The 13,164-nt window shown below is 40.2% G+C and overlaps 1 protein-coding gene across 7 annotated transcripts in view; it reads right to left on the bottom strand.

Annotated features, from left to right (window-relative positions):
- Window positions 1-13,164, bottom strand: part of LOC144594655 (BUB3-interacting and GLEBS motif-containing protein ZNF207-like) — a 23,874-nt gene extending 10,710 nt beyond the window's left edge. For 2 of the 7 annotated variants that reach the window (XR_013547417.1, XM_078401457.1), the window contains exons 1-10: window positions 12,980-13,164; window positions 11,287-11,413; window positions 8,353-8,491; window positions 7,359-7,532; window positions 6,529-6,604; window positions 5,627-5,730; window positions 3,758-3,906; window positions 3,385-3,489; window positions 2,680-2,922; window positions 2,363-2,525 (exon numbers count right to left, since the gene is read on the bottom strand). Coding sequence is in view for 5 of the 7 variants with exons in the window: in XM_078401457.1 (XP_078257583.1) it covers window positions 2,363-2,525; window positions 2,680-2,922; window positions 3,385-3,489; window positions 3,758-3,906; window positions 5,627-5,730; window positions 6,529-6,604; window positions 7,359-7,532; window positions 8,353-8,491; window positions 11,287-11,413; window positions 12,980-13,020 (1,321 nt within the window). In the remaining 2 variants the exon portion in view is untranslated. The remainder of the gene's footprint in view (window positions 1-2,362; window positions 2,526-2,679; window positions 2,923-3,384; window positions 3,490-3,757; window positions 3,907-5,626; window positions 5,731-6,528; window positions 6,605-7,358; window positions 7,533-8,352; window positions 8,492-11,286; window positions 11,414-12,979) is intronic. The other 5 variants (XR_013547416.1, XM_078401456.1, XM_078401458.1 and 2 more) reach the window with 4 other exon arrangements.

The following is a 13,164-nucleotide window of genomic DNA, read 5'->3' as shown; positions in this document are numbered from 1 at the left end:
TTGTTTTTTTATTCATCTGTAAAAGTATACCCCAGTGCCATGCAGCACAATACTCCCAACAAGCGGCACGGTAGCGCAGCGGTAGAGTTGCTGCTTTACAGCGAATGCAGCGCCGGAGACTCAGGTTCGATCCTGACTACGGGTGCTGCACTGTAAGGAGTTTGTACGTTCTCCCCGTAACCTGCGTAGGTTTTCTCCGAGATCTTCGGTTTCCTCCCACACTCCAAAGACGTACAGGTATGTAGGTTAATTGGCTGGGTAAATGTAAAAAAATTAAAATAAAATAATTGTCCCTAGTGGGTGTAGGATAGTGTTAATGTACGGGGATCACTGGGCGGCACGGACTTGGTGGGCCGAAAAGGCCTGTTTCCGGCTGTATATATATGATATGATATGATAAGAGATAACCCAAGTCTGAAAAGGGAAAATTCCACTCCGTGGCTGATATTCAAACCAACAGGTTACAGAAATTCAACCTTAACTGATATATCTTTGATACTTCCAGCAGTGACATGCTTTCTCTTTTTCACTCTCTCTGGGCAATAAGGAATTTCTCACACAATCAGCCTCCAGCTAGCATGAGCAATCTTTGCAATTAAATTGACTTCTGCTCTCCATCTTTGACTGCTCCTCCATCTTGCCTCTGTTGTACACAACGTTTCTCCAGCTGTGATGGAGGTCAGCAAACCAGGATTTAATTATTCCTCGCTTCTTTCAGATGTCACTAACCCTAGCCCTCTACCAGTATTTAGAATCATTGGCAAGGTTCAGAAGCAGACACCTCTGACACATTGACAATCAAGCACTCATTTTTACACTCATCCTACCCTAACCCGTTACTTTTAAATCCATCTACTGTTCATCTAGGTACTAGATGCAATTTAGAACAGCCAGTTAATCTGTCAACGCATGTTTGAAATGTAGGTAAAACACCCAATGGAAACTTACATGGTCACAGGGAGAATGGGCAACCTCCACACAGAATTAAACATGATTGAGCTATGTGCCAGCTTTGCTACCTTGCCATGCTAAAAACTGGCATTTTCTGTTTTATTTCAAAATTGGAGCTTAGGTAGCAGAATGTACCAATAACTTTTATTTGGGAAAGCTGGAGGGATTGTGTTTTATTTCCTTAAACCATTTGTGATCAGGAGATAGATTTAAAATGTGGTGGCCAAAGCAATGACGAGCTTTGATAAAAGTAAATACGCTTCTTCATATCAAAATTAGTACCTGGTAATCGCGCTTGCAAGGTGACTGGAAAACAATGGCAACATCCAAAAACATTTGGAATGCATTAACTAAAAATATGGCAAGAGCAGACTTAGTATCAGGACAAATGCATGAATACTTGTGGGGCAAATATTTGCAGGAATATGTAAAAACCATAAGCTAGGGTACTGTCCAATTAACAGACATTGGATTTTGTCCCTGGAACTGTTACACTACAATGCTGAGAACTATATTCTGCACTACATGTACTTCCGTTCGCTCAACTCATTGTATTTGAATTGAGTTTGATTGCATATATGTATAGTATCATCTGATTTTCTCTCTACCTAGGTATTGGTGACAATAATAAAGCTAAACACCCGTGGTAAAAATTTGGTTTAAATGTAAAAACAGTTAACATAAATGGCCAAATGCCTGCCCCTTGCAGTTACCATGGTGCCTGCACACCTCACTTAGAATACCATTAATCTAGTCAATCATATAGCTTGGGGCCCTTTGGCCCTGCAAACCAAGTGGATGTGGAATGTCTTTAGTCAGAGGGTGGTGAATTTGTGGAATCCATTGCCCCAGAAGGCTGCAGAGGACGTCAATGGATATTTTTAAGGTGGAGATTCATAGGTTCTTGATTTGCACGGGTGTCAGGGGTTATGGGGAGAAGGCAGGAGAATGGTATTGAAAGGGAAAGATAGATCAATAATGATTGAATGGTGTAGACTCGATGGACCGAATTGCCTAATTCTGCTCCTACAACTTATTCCAATCCAAGAATGAAATACTTTATTGTCATATGTGACAAGACACAGTGAAATTATTTGCTTGCATACATAATGTATACAAATAGCGGCCACCTACGGTGCTGACAAAGTTAAAGCATGCCGGCTCCTCCTTTTGTTCTTCCCCCAAGCTGTCCTTTGTTCATCCCCCATATACACGAGTCCCACCCTACTACATTTGGCCCATATCCCTCTGTACCTTTCCTATCCACATACCTGTCCAAGTATCTTTTATGTCATCTAATTGTTATCAATCTCTAAATTAAGCAAATCCATTTGGGTATTTTTAATACTCTTACTATCAAATAGAATTAACCATCATTAATTGATGTGCTAAGAAAGTGAACTGTTCTCACCTGGAGGTGGCATGGGAGGTCGCATCGCTGTTTGCTGAGGTGGCATCCCTTGTTGTGGTGGCATCATGCCACCCATCGGCCCAACTGGCGGTGGCCCCATGGTTGCTTGGCCTTGCCGAGGGATGTTACGCTGGTACTTTGGAAACTGAGCTCTCCTTTCCTCCTGAAGGGCAAAGCGTTGAAAATTGCAACAGCACATTAGTTTCCCCCCTGCAAAGGCTAGAATTTTTGATAAGAATGTGTTTTTAAATTTGCATATGTACAGCAAGGTAACCTATCATGTCTTTAAATAAAACTCTTGAAATATCCACACTTACCAATGATATATCCTCATCTGGATGGATCAACTTACTAGTTGCACTCGTTGTGGTTAGAGTAGCAGGTTTACTAGTAACAGGGACAGCGGGCTTGGCTGTGGCACTGTTTGACGTACTTGTAGCGGTAGCTGTAGATTGAGTGTAGGCCGGGAATGTGGGCTTTGGAGGTTCCGCAGTGGTGACAGGGGCGCTGCTCAGGGGTTTAAAATCTGTACCCACTGGTCCAGACACGGACTGTTGGCTCTGTGGGATCAACAAGAATCATATTAACAACAAATCCAAAATAAGAGAAAAGGGAAAAATTTCAAGCCACAAGCAAAGCAGATTAAATTTTCCCAAATAACATGCTATTCTTGGAATGAAGGTTTACAGGTTTAAATTGTTAGAGCAATCAGAATTAACCGCAGCGGCAACTGAAAGGGTGCATGAAATTACCAGATTTTCTGATTCAGTTTAAACTGGCAAACCTTCAACAAAACTCTGCATCATATAAAGCTGTAGGAAGTGTGTTTCATTATGTTTTTAAAATATATAAATGCTAACTCTACAAAGTAGTACAGCACACTACACCGGATTTACATTACACAGCCCATACACAACTCCAAAAGCCTCTAAAGCTGGTTTAATGCATGCTCAAAAGTTATCCTGCAGGTGAAGTGCTGTGAATTAGTCCAACACCAGAATAGATAGTGACTCCCTGCGTACTTGTGCTGCACTAGGAAACAGAGGCTTAGAGGAAGTTGAGAGGTTGGCTGAATTTGATGAAGCTGCAGTGGAGGCTGTAGTTGTGCTTGAAACACGAGTCTCCATCTGAAGCATAAAAAGAGCAGACAGTGAAAACCCTCAACAGCTGCCGGTACTCGACACTGTCAAAAGGATAACCATCAAAAATTCAATGTATTAAAACCTAGAGGAAGAGCAATTTCCAATATTTTACCATTTATTCCAAATAAACCAATTCCTACCCAAAGTGTCAATTGCAACGAGTAACTAAGTAATAAAATAAACCATATATCAGGAATTTGATTGCAGTAGAATGATACGAGAAGCAAACAGCTTAGAGTTGGCATGCACTTACTTGTCCAGCACTGGGAAAGAGCGGCTTTGCAATGGGGGGGTGTGGACCAGGTCCAGGTAGCGGTGCTCTATTGGGTATACCAGGTGCAACCACAGGTTGTGACTGGGTCATGGACAGGCCGCCTGGACGTGGAACAGGTGGTGGCATACCTGGAAGAGCAAACAAAAACTATCAGAGCAAAACAATTTACAAATTAAATGCTCCAGCACTTTATGTAATGTACTTGACGATCAAGTTCCTTTAACTCTTAATTCGCTAAGAATCAATGGCCATAGGCACTGAATTACGTTCAAATATTAAATGATCAGTTCATAAAAACATATTTAAATTCTAGAATTCATCGGCCGGTGTACTTTAAAATGTTATGTTCTATTTCAATACACAATTTTAAAAAGCCCTGTATCTACAACCAGTGAAAGAACAGTGTAAAAAGTCAACAGCAAAATCTCAGCAATGTAGAAGAAATCTGACACACGAGGAATAAATAATGTATCGTACTCGAGCTCGCTGAGAATGCTATCATTCTGCCAATTAAACATCCACTTCAGTTAATATGTCAATTAACACCACTGGATCCAATTGAAGGGAAAAATAGTCACTCTAGATTTCAGGAAGATCAGATTTGATTTAAGTAAATTGAAGGTGTGCCGTAATTCACCACACCATTTACAAAATGTTAATAATGCTTTTTGATGACATGTTAGAATTTCTCAACGTTAGAGGTACACTTGTACCATCTGTCATATCCAAACTGCCCATGTTTATTTAAATATTCTGGGTTGGTTCGAATATATCTTCCTAGCTGTATCTCATTTCTTCACCTCGCATAAAGAAATCCAACTCGTGAATTTTGCATGCATTGTCTGAAATCAGTCATATAGTATGAGAACAGGCCCTTCTGCCCAAAATGGAGGCAAGGAAAATCTCCTCCAAATGGCTTGGCACTAAGCAAAAGGATCTAAGGCTCCATCTAATGGCTGAAGCCAACAAATACATGCGTTTCCTCCCAACATTATAAGAAAGATGAGGTGGAGACTCGAGTCTGAAGAACGGTCCCGACCCAAAACACAATGTTCCCCAGCGATGCAGCCTGACCCTCTATGTCACTCCAACATTTTTTAAATCACATTTCTTGAACCAATGCAGTTCTTTGGGTCAAAAGGCTTCCAGAATGTTATTGAGCAGGGAGTTTGGGGACTTAGAAATGTATTGCTGTTAAGTATGTCCATGTCACAAAGGCATGCAAGCCGGAGAGGACTTGAAGGCGGTGTTCCTATTCACAGGCTTGAAAGGTGTCTGGAGAAGCGACATCTACTAGTTACAGTGCATTTTATAGATGCAACAGTTATCCAATAACTACATCCAAAAAAAGGAACATAAAAACATAACTGGTATTTTTTTTAAAAACACATTCATAAAACGATTGCTATGTTAGCACAGCAATCGTGCATTATCTAAATAATTTGCATGAGAAACTAATTTTCTCAAGAAACCTTAACAAGCCAGGTGGGTTAAGACAATAGTACAATACATTAATGATCTATTTACCAGCTTCCCAATTTAGCCGAATTGAAAATTCATGAATGTATCAAGTTCATTAGTCAAGTCAAGTGTATTTGTCACATACACTTGACTTGACTAATGAACTTGATACATTCATGAATTTATCTTGATACATTCAAGATTTAAAACCTTTTTTTCTGAAACATCCCACTTCTTTACAAGTAAGATTTGCCAAATAAAACAAATAAATCACTCAGCCACATCTGCTTTATTTTTGGAAATGCTCAAAAGTACTTTTCTGAAGTTGCTATTTTGTATTATTATAATCTTAAACTATTTAAAGTTATTATTCTCTGCAATACAGACCTAGGTTGCCACCAGCCATTTTCAAATACCCACCAGGGTGCATGCCTGGCATCATGGGTGGCATTCCAGGTCCTGGAGGCATCATTCCACCCATAGGCATCATTCTGTGAATACAAAAAAGCTCCAATTATATTACTGATGGACGGCACAGTGGTGCAATCTCAGGGGCCCAAGGTTTAAACCTAACCTCAGGTGCTTCTATTTCCTCTCACGTCCCAAAGACAGGATGGTTGGTAAATTAATTTGCTAAATTGCAAGTATTGTGGGGGTGTCATCTGAGAATCAATCTGCAGATGAGAATGAATAGCTTACAGGAAATTAAGGAGACAGGATCGATGGGATTGTTCCCACAGCTCGCACACACTCGACAGAGCAAACAGTCTTTGCTGTTAGGAAAACATATGGAATTTATGCAGAGAATTCTTGACCCATGGAAAACAAAAGGCCCAAAGCGTGCTGAGTTGGCTGGTGTAGATCTGTCATGATGTGTCCCAGTGGGAAGATGGTGAGCAGTGAAAGGCGGCCAAAGCTTTTGGTCCCAAAAGCTACCAATAACTTGCCCAGAGCTGCATGTGTGAACAGAATTTTATTAAACTGGGAGGCTTCACAGAAGAAATACTATTCCAAATATTCTTTGTTGAGACCCAAACGGAGAAAATGTATAAGAGCTTGCAGTATGGAAAAGTAGACTATAAATTGCTGAATGGTTTAATTACCTCACACAAACACAAGTAAGTTTGTGAAATAATCAGATGATGCTTTGTATTGTCCAAAGAAGGGTAATTGTATCATTTCACACCATAATGTGTTGGTGTGTGAGAAAAGGCAACATGCTGTTTAATTTAATAAAAATCTCTCTGCTTAAAACTGATGACAATATGGAAGTAAATCAACACACTGACCCTGGAGGCATCCCTGGCATCACCGGAGGCATTCCTGGCATCATAGGAGGAACACCTGGTACCACTGGTGGCACACCTGAAGATGAAAATAAATTCAACCATGTAAAGGGCAAAATCACAACTAATCTAGAATTACCGGAGGGAAGAGCCTCTTATGTGGCCTTGCTCTGACAGCTTAACATAGAAATCTCAAATTATGAGGTTGAAACTAGACAGTTATAGATTACACATAGAATCTCTCTCGTGGCATAGGCACATATAGATAGGAATGGCCAAGATTAGATGCTGCCAAACTGGCTATGAACCCAAACAAGCAACTATGCACATTTGGAAACAGAGGAAATCAAAAAGCCCTCGTAACCTCTGTAAATTCCAGATCCAGTAATAGTACGCAAGTATTCCTGGCATTGCATAGGGCGGCACGGTAGCGCAGCGGTAGAGTTGCTGCTTTACAGCGAATGCAGCGCCGGAAACTCAGGTTCGATCCTGACTACGGGTGCTGCACTGTAAGGAGTTTGTACGTTCTCCCCGTGACCTGCGTGGGTTTTCTCCGAGATCTTCGGTTTCCTCCCACACTCCAAAGACGTACAGGTATGTAGGTTAATTGGCTGGGTAAATGTAAAAAATGTCCCTAGTGGGTGTAGGATAGTGTTAATGTGCGGGGATCACTGGGCGGCATGGACTTGGAGGGCCGAAAAGGCCTGTTTCCGGCTGTATATATATGATATGATGATATGATTGCGTGAGACACATCCGATTTCAAAAGGAACGGTATAAATCAAGTTCAGATATCATATAGTCAGTAATCAATTTTGACATAGTTCCATCACCTGGTGGAATCCCGGGTGCACCTGGAACATTGTGCATACCCGACTGGTTCATATTTGAAATGATGTTCTGCTGTTGCTGCACTCCTTGTTGTTGGTAGGAGGTCCCAGCTTCCGTGTCGTCATCATCAAACTCATCAGAATCGTCATCTTTCTGCTTCTTTTTCTGGCTTTCAGCTGGAGGAAAATGTAAAAATTTAAACATTTGCTCTCAAAAGACCATGGTTAAACTCAGCTGTCGCCTCTAATCATTTTGAATCTTTCCTCCAAATGTCTGCATAGTTCTCCAATCGACACTTCAAAATTAAAAGGAAGCAGGGGCATTCAACCGAATCCCAAACTCTACCTTTATGGGGTCATTAGATTGGATTAGAACCCATATTGCTTTAAAAGAAAAAAAAGAGTAAGATCTGTTCCTATGGCTGCAATTTTGTTCTCTCAGTGAGAGATAGTGTCTCCACATTCATCCCAGTAAGAAATTACAAAGTGATGACATCCACGAACCCACTGTACAAATTTGAAAATTAAATCCCCATTTTGAGACGGCATCAAAACAATCCATTATTAAATACATCAAGGGAATTTACAATCTACAGTTAGCTAGAATACCCAGCATCATAGGACATTCTGAATAAGAATCTCATGCTTAAACGCTCAGCTGCAGAGGTGCTAAATACTGACACTTCAAGAGTCTCCTGGGCGCTGTCTAGTAACTTTCACTAGAAACTGCATCTTAATAAGATCTAGTCACACTGGCTGCCAGCATTTACAATCAAGATTCAAAAATAAAATCCATCTTCTGACAATGCAGCTGTATCTAAACTTCAATACTTAACACTTTGGGAGGCTCTAAATAAGAGCTAAATAAATGCAAGTTACTTTGCTTTTTATTTGCTCATTGCAGAACCAAACATCAGCTTAATTCTGGCAAAAAAATTGCCAGAGGACAGACTTCATAACTTCAGGATCAAGAAATTATGACATGCCAGGTATTTACCTTGAGTCTTCTGTTCAAGTAGACGCCTCCTCTCCTCCATATCCTTTTCTGGAATTCCCTCCATTCCATAGATTTCCAGCTCTATGTCTGTTCTTCCTGGAATTGCATTTGGGACTGCATCTATTGTTTCCTTGTGAACCTACAAGGCAGAAATATTCTCTGAAATTTCAAAAAAATTGTTGCAAATGCAATTGGTACAATAAAAATCTTTAAATTTACAAATATATCTAGTTCACAGAGCAACTCAAAATTTGGTAATACAGAACTTTTGACCCATTATCAATACGACTTAAATTTGCAACATCTTAAGTAACAAAAACTCACTTAATTTATCCAGTTGGTAGTTAAAAATGTGCTCCCATCTTCCTTACAGGAATTGCACTATAGATCAAACCGCCCTGATACAAGTCATTCGGCATCTGATCCTTTTTACCAATCAACTTAAAATAATGTCCTCTAGTCACTGACGGCAGGTAGTATTTATCCTCATTCATTTTTGTTAATTTACATCAAGATTTAAAGATATAAAATCTCAGCTCATTCATTCTTCCACATTCCCTGCTACTATTCTGTTAGAAATATTTTAAACTTAGAAAAAAGCCCCAATAAAACAAAACTCTGCACAAAAAAGCAGACTATTGTCAATGTTTTATGCTAGAGCAGCCACACATCTAAAATTGAAAAGAAAGCACAGACCATTCTCAAAATTATTGTTTGTTGTACTCAGCTAAGCGCGGTCTAATTATATTAAAAATTAATCAAACATCTGAACAAGTCAAAGAACATCTGACAAGCATCTTAAAATCAGCTAATGGTTTTGCATCCAAGACGTTTCTGCAGGGATGGGGCCACACAACACTGAACACCTACATCACAGATCTAGCTAGCAGCAGCACATGCATACAATCTAAACTGGATGTCTATTGGACAAGCCTCAAATAATGGAGGAGATATGGTATTTAGATTAATTGCTGTAAAACTATTTATGGGAGTGCCTCAATATATTCCTCATTAAAAGCTTAGTCAAACAAATCCTGCATTCTCTTTCCCCAGTGCCATGCAGGTAATTTCCTCCAGTCATTAAAATGCTTATGACAATAGTCAGAGCAGACTTTGAGGAGATTTTGCAGTGGAACAATAGTCAGTCATCCCTCTACAATATCCATTCCCCACCCTCTTTCCCATTACACCTTCACAAATCGAACCAAACGTTAAAATCTCAGTTCCCCCCCCCCCCCCCACCCAATCTCCTGTTCATTAGCAGGTATACCCTATTCCCATTTCCTTTTGCTTTTTCACACCACACCTTTTGAAACTTTAAACAAGAAATAATAAATACTAGTGACAAGAACATTAAGGCAAATTGACAAACAGATATCTAACTGAATTCAGTTTATTCACCAGCAATTAATACTCACTTGCTTTTATGGGATCAAGACTTGGGTAAATCAGCTAAAGTTTTGGACAGAACAAATGACAAAGAAATGGGATACGAACAATGATCTACTGAAGAACAGCACATCATATTTCGCTTGGGCAGCTTACAGCTCAGTGATATGAATATTGATTTCTCTCACTTCAGGTAGCCCCTGCATTCCCTCTCTTTATCCACCCCCCACCCAAATTGCACTAGCTTCTCATTTTCACCCAAAAAACAGCTATCAATGGCCTGTTTCCTTTATCATAGTTACTTTTTTGCATATCTTTCATTCATTGTTCTTTACCTCTCCACATCACCGTATTTCCCTTATCCCTAACCAGTCTGAAGAAGGGTCTCAACCCGAAACGTCACCCATTCCTTCTCTCCAGAGATGCTGTCTGTCCCGCTGAGTTACTCCAGCTTTTTGTGTCTATCAGTGATCTACTGTAGAGCAGCGCATGCCTGATTTAAGATACTAAACTTGCCACATCAAGAAATTAAATACCCTCTTATTTTGTTAGATTTAGCACCCAAGCTGATAGTCTGGTTAAAGTACAAGGTGTTCTTATTTTCTTGATTGATGCTTGGATGTTTCAGCAAAACCACCTTAGTCAAAACATAGAAGTCCTTCACCGATTACACGAGGAACAATAATTAGGCGAGACAACTAAATTAGGTACTCATTTTTCTTTATAAGCCACTGACAGCTCTCAGAATTAAAATATACAGGTAATTAATATTCCTCAACATTATTTACAAAAAATATACATAATAAACATCCACATTTCAAAGTACTACCTAAGACATGATTAATGCAGCAAAAAGATACCATACACATTAATGTAGCTGTAGACATTACTTTTAAGCTGAGAAACCCCATAGCAAAGAATTAGTTAACAAGATAGGAGTTCCCATGCACGATATCATAAAGATGACATTAGAGGTACGATCCTGCACTCATACCCCAAAGTCTGAATTTTAATCAGACTGGGAAAGTTAATTCTCAAATAGCCAGAAAAACCAGCACTAAAAATGCATCCCACTTCTTCACTCGCCCTCCACTTGTTAGTCCTGGAATCCTGCTTTTACACAATGCCTCATCCACCTTGCAAGCAAAATGTCACATGTCACAATGTGTAGACCTGGGGTTGAGTCTGTGCCTTGGTCATAATTCATCACAGCCACCAGTATTATAACGATGATATTCAATTTGCCGTCATTATGTGCAAGCAGGTGATATATCTACGTAATGGTAGCAACATCTGTAAATTATTCATGGGGTGGAGGCGTTTAGGACAAGACAAGATATAAAAACTACACAATTGCTGGCTCTTGTCTGCCTTGAATGCTCCAATGTTGCATTATGTAATGGATTTAAGAGACCCTGCACACCGTTTACTCAATAACAATCCATTTAAAATGTACAGTTAGAATAACAATGACAATGAAAAAAATCCCAGTTTCAACATTATTCAAATTCATTTTGAATATGTTAGTAAGTAGACAGAAATTACCTGCATGCAGTGAATTGCAAGACCCGGACCTGTATACAACTTTTTATGACAAATATGACATTTGAAGTGTTTTGCTTTCTGGTGCTGAATAAGAATCTTCTCGTCATCAAAATCCCTGTTGCAGTACCTGAACAACTGAGGTTAAGGAAAAGAAAAAAGCCTGCTTGCACAAAAAACCCCAAATATGAGACAAAGAAACACAGAATTACTTGACAATGAACAAGAGCAGTTTAATATTTATAGGCATTAAAAGAAGCAAGAGATAATAATGGAACTAATTCTGGAAAATGGCACAGAGGTAAATGATGTCATTAAATAATAGATACGAGAGGCTGAATTAAATAATATATATCAGGGGCTGAAACTCCTTTTTCTAATGCTAGGTACTACCATACAACAAATACAAGCCTTAAGCTTAATGAAAGGTCCTGTCTATATACACAAATAAACACAGATGTTGCCTAACCTGCTAAATTTTCTTATTTTGGGTGATGCTTACCCTTCATTAAATATGGAAATAACAGGATATTACACATTGTTTTTGAGAAAGACTTAGGTACAAAACTTTACATCCCTACATTACAGCAGAGATTACATTTCAAAGATAAATATTGACGCCAGTGTATCGGTGAGCATCAGAAGTATCATAAAGACCATTCATCCAGTGACAGCTGGATGGGAAAGTGGAGACACAAGAAACTACAGAATAGAACACAAACTGGTTCAGGCAACATCTGTAGACGGTATGCAGAGGTTTCTGAATAGGATTCTTATTCATACTCAATTTTGATGATTAAAAAGTTTGCTTATATCAGGAAGGTGGAGAGTAGTCACATCAAAGATCTTGGATCGACCCTTTATCTTGGATTGATCTTCTACCTTTGATAGATTTTGGGACCCTTCTTCTGTCTGACAGACTCAAAACATCAACCCATCCTTTTTCTCCAGAGATGCTGCCTGACCCACTGAGTTACTCCAGCACTTTGTAATCTATCGTTGGTACAAACCAGCATCTGCAATTCCTTTCTACACACAATCACAAAACCCCTTCTTTCTTTGGCCATTCCTTCCTCTCTCATCATGATAATGCTCTCATCAGGTGGAAGACACAGAAGCTTGAAAGACTCATGAACAGCTTCAACCCCTCTGTCCAGTCCTCTGATAAATTCAGGTACTGTCCCCAATCTCGTTGTACCCCTGTACAATGACAATAAAGATATATTGTATTTTGCTCTACCCCATTGCGGGCATCGGACTTCGTCTCTGCGATTGATTCACTGCAATGTTGAGAACTATATGTGCTCTGTATCTTCCCATTTTTGCTCTACAAATTGTACTCGAATTTGACGTTGTAATTTATGTATAGTATTATCTGATAGCGTGCACAACAAAGCAATTCACTGTACCTCTGTACACGTGACAATAATAAACCTGAACCCCTAACAGGCGGCGCCATCTTAAACCGGCGATGGTCTGAAACCAGGCACTCTCCTCTCACGCACACGCTAAATCCGCGGCCTGTAGTCTGGTGCTAAACAGTTTACAAGCTTCGCACAGCCTCCCCTGTCAGCGGTCGGGTACATAACGCTGCCGCCCGCTGCAGGGCCCGGCCCCCGCTTCTTTGTCCTCTCGACCGGCGCCTCGCCTCGCTAATGGCGGCCGCAGCCACCCAGCCGCCCGCCCGCAAGGATACCAGCACCACGGCTTCATCTGCTTCTTCTTCTTGCGGCCCATCCTGTCGCGGTTTCTTTTCTCGAGCGAAGCGAAAGAGGGAGAGATAGAGAGGAAAGGAGTGGGTTTAAATCAGCGACCGAGCGAGCGTCTCTCTCTCTCTCTCTCTCCTCCTTGCCGCAGCGACAACAAAATGGCGCCGCGCTG

Source organism: Rhinoraja longicauda, chromosome 6 (genome assembly GCF_053455715.1).
Source record: "Rhinoraja longicauda isolate Sanriku21f chromosome 6, sRhiLon1.1, whole genome shotgun sequence".
NCBI classification, from domain to species: domain Eukaryota; kingdom Metazoa; phylum Chordata; class Chondrichthyes; order Rajiformes; family Arhynchobatidae; genus Rhinoraja; species Rhinoraja longicauda.
Note: the sequence above shows the minus strand (reverse complement) of the source record. Positions and strands in the feature narration are given on the sequence as shown.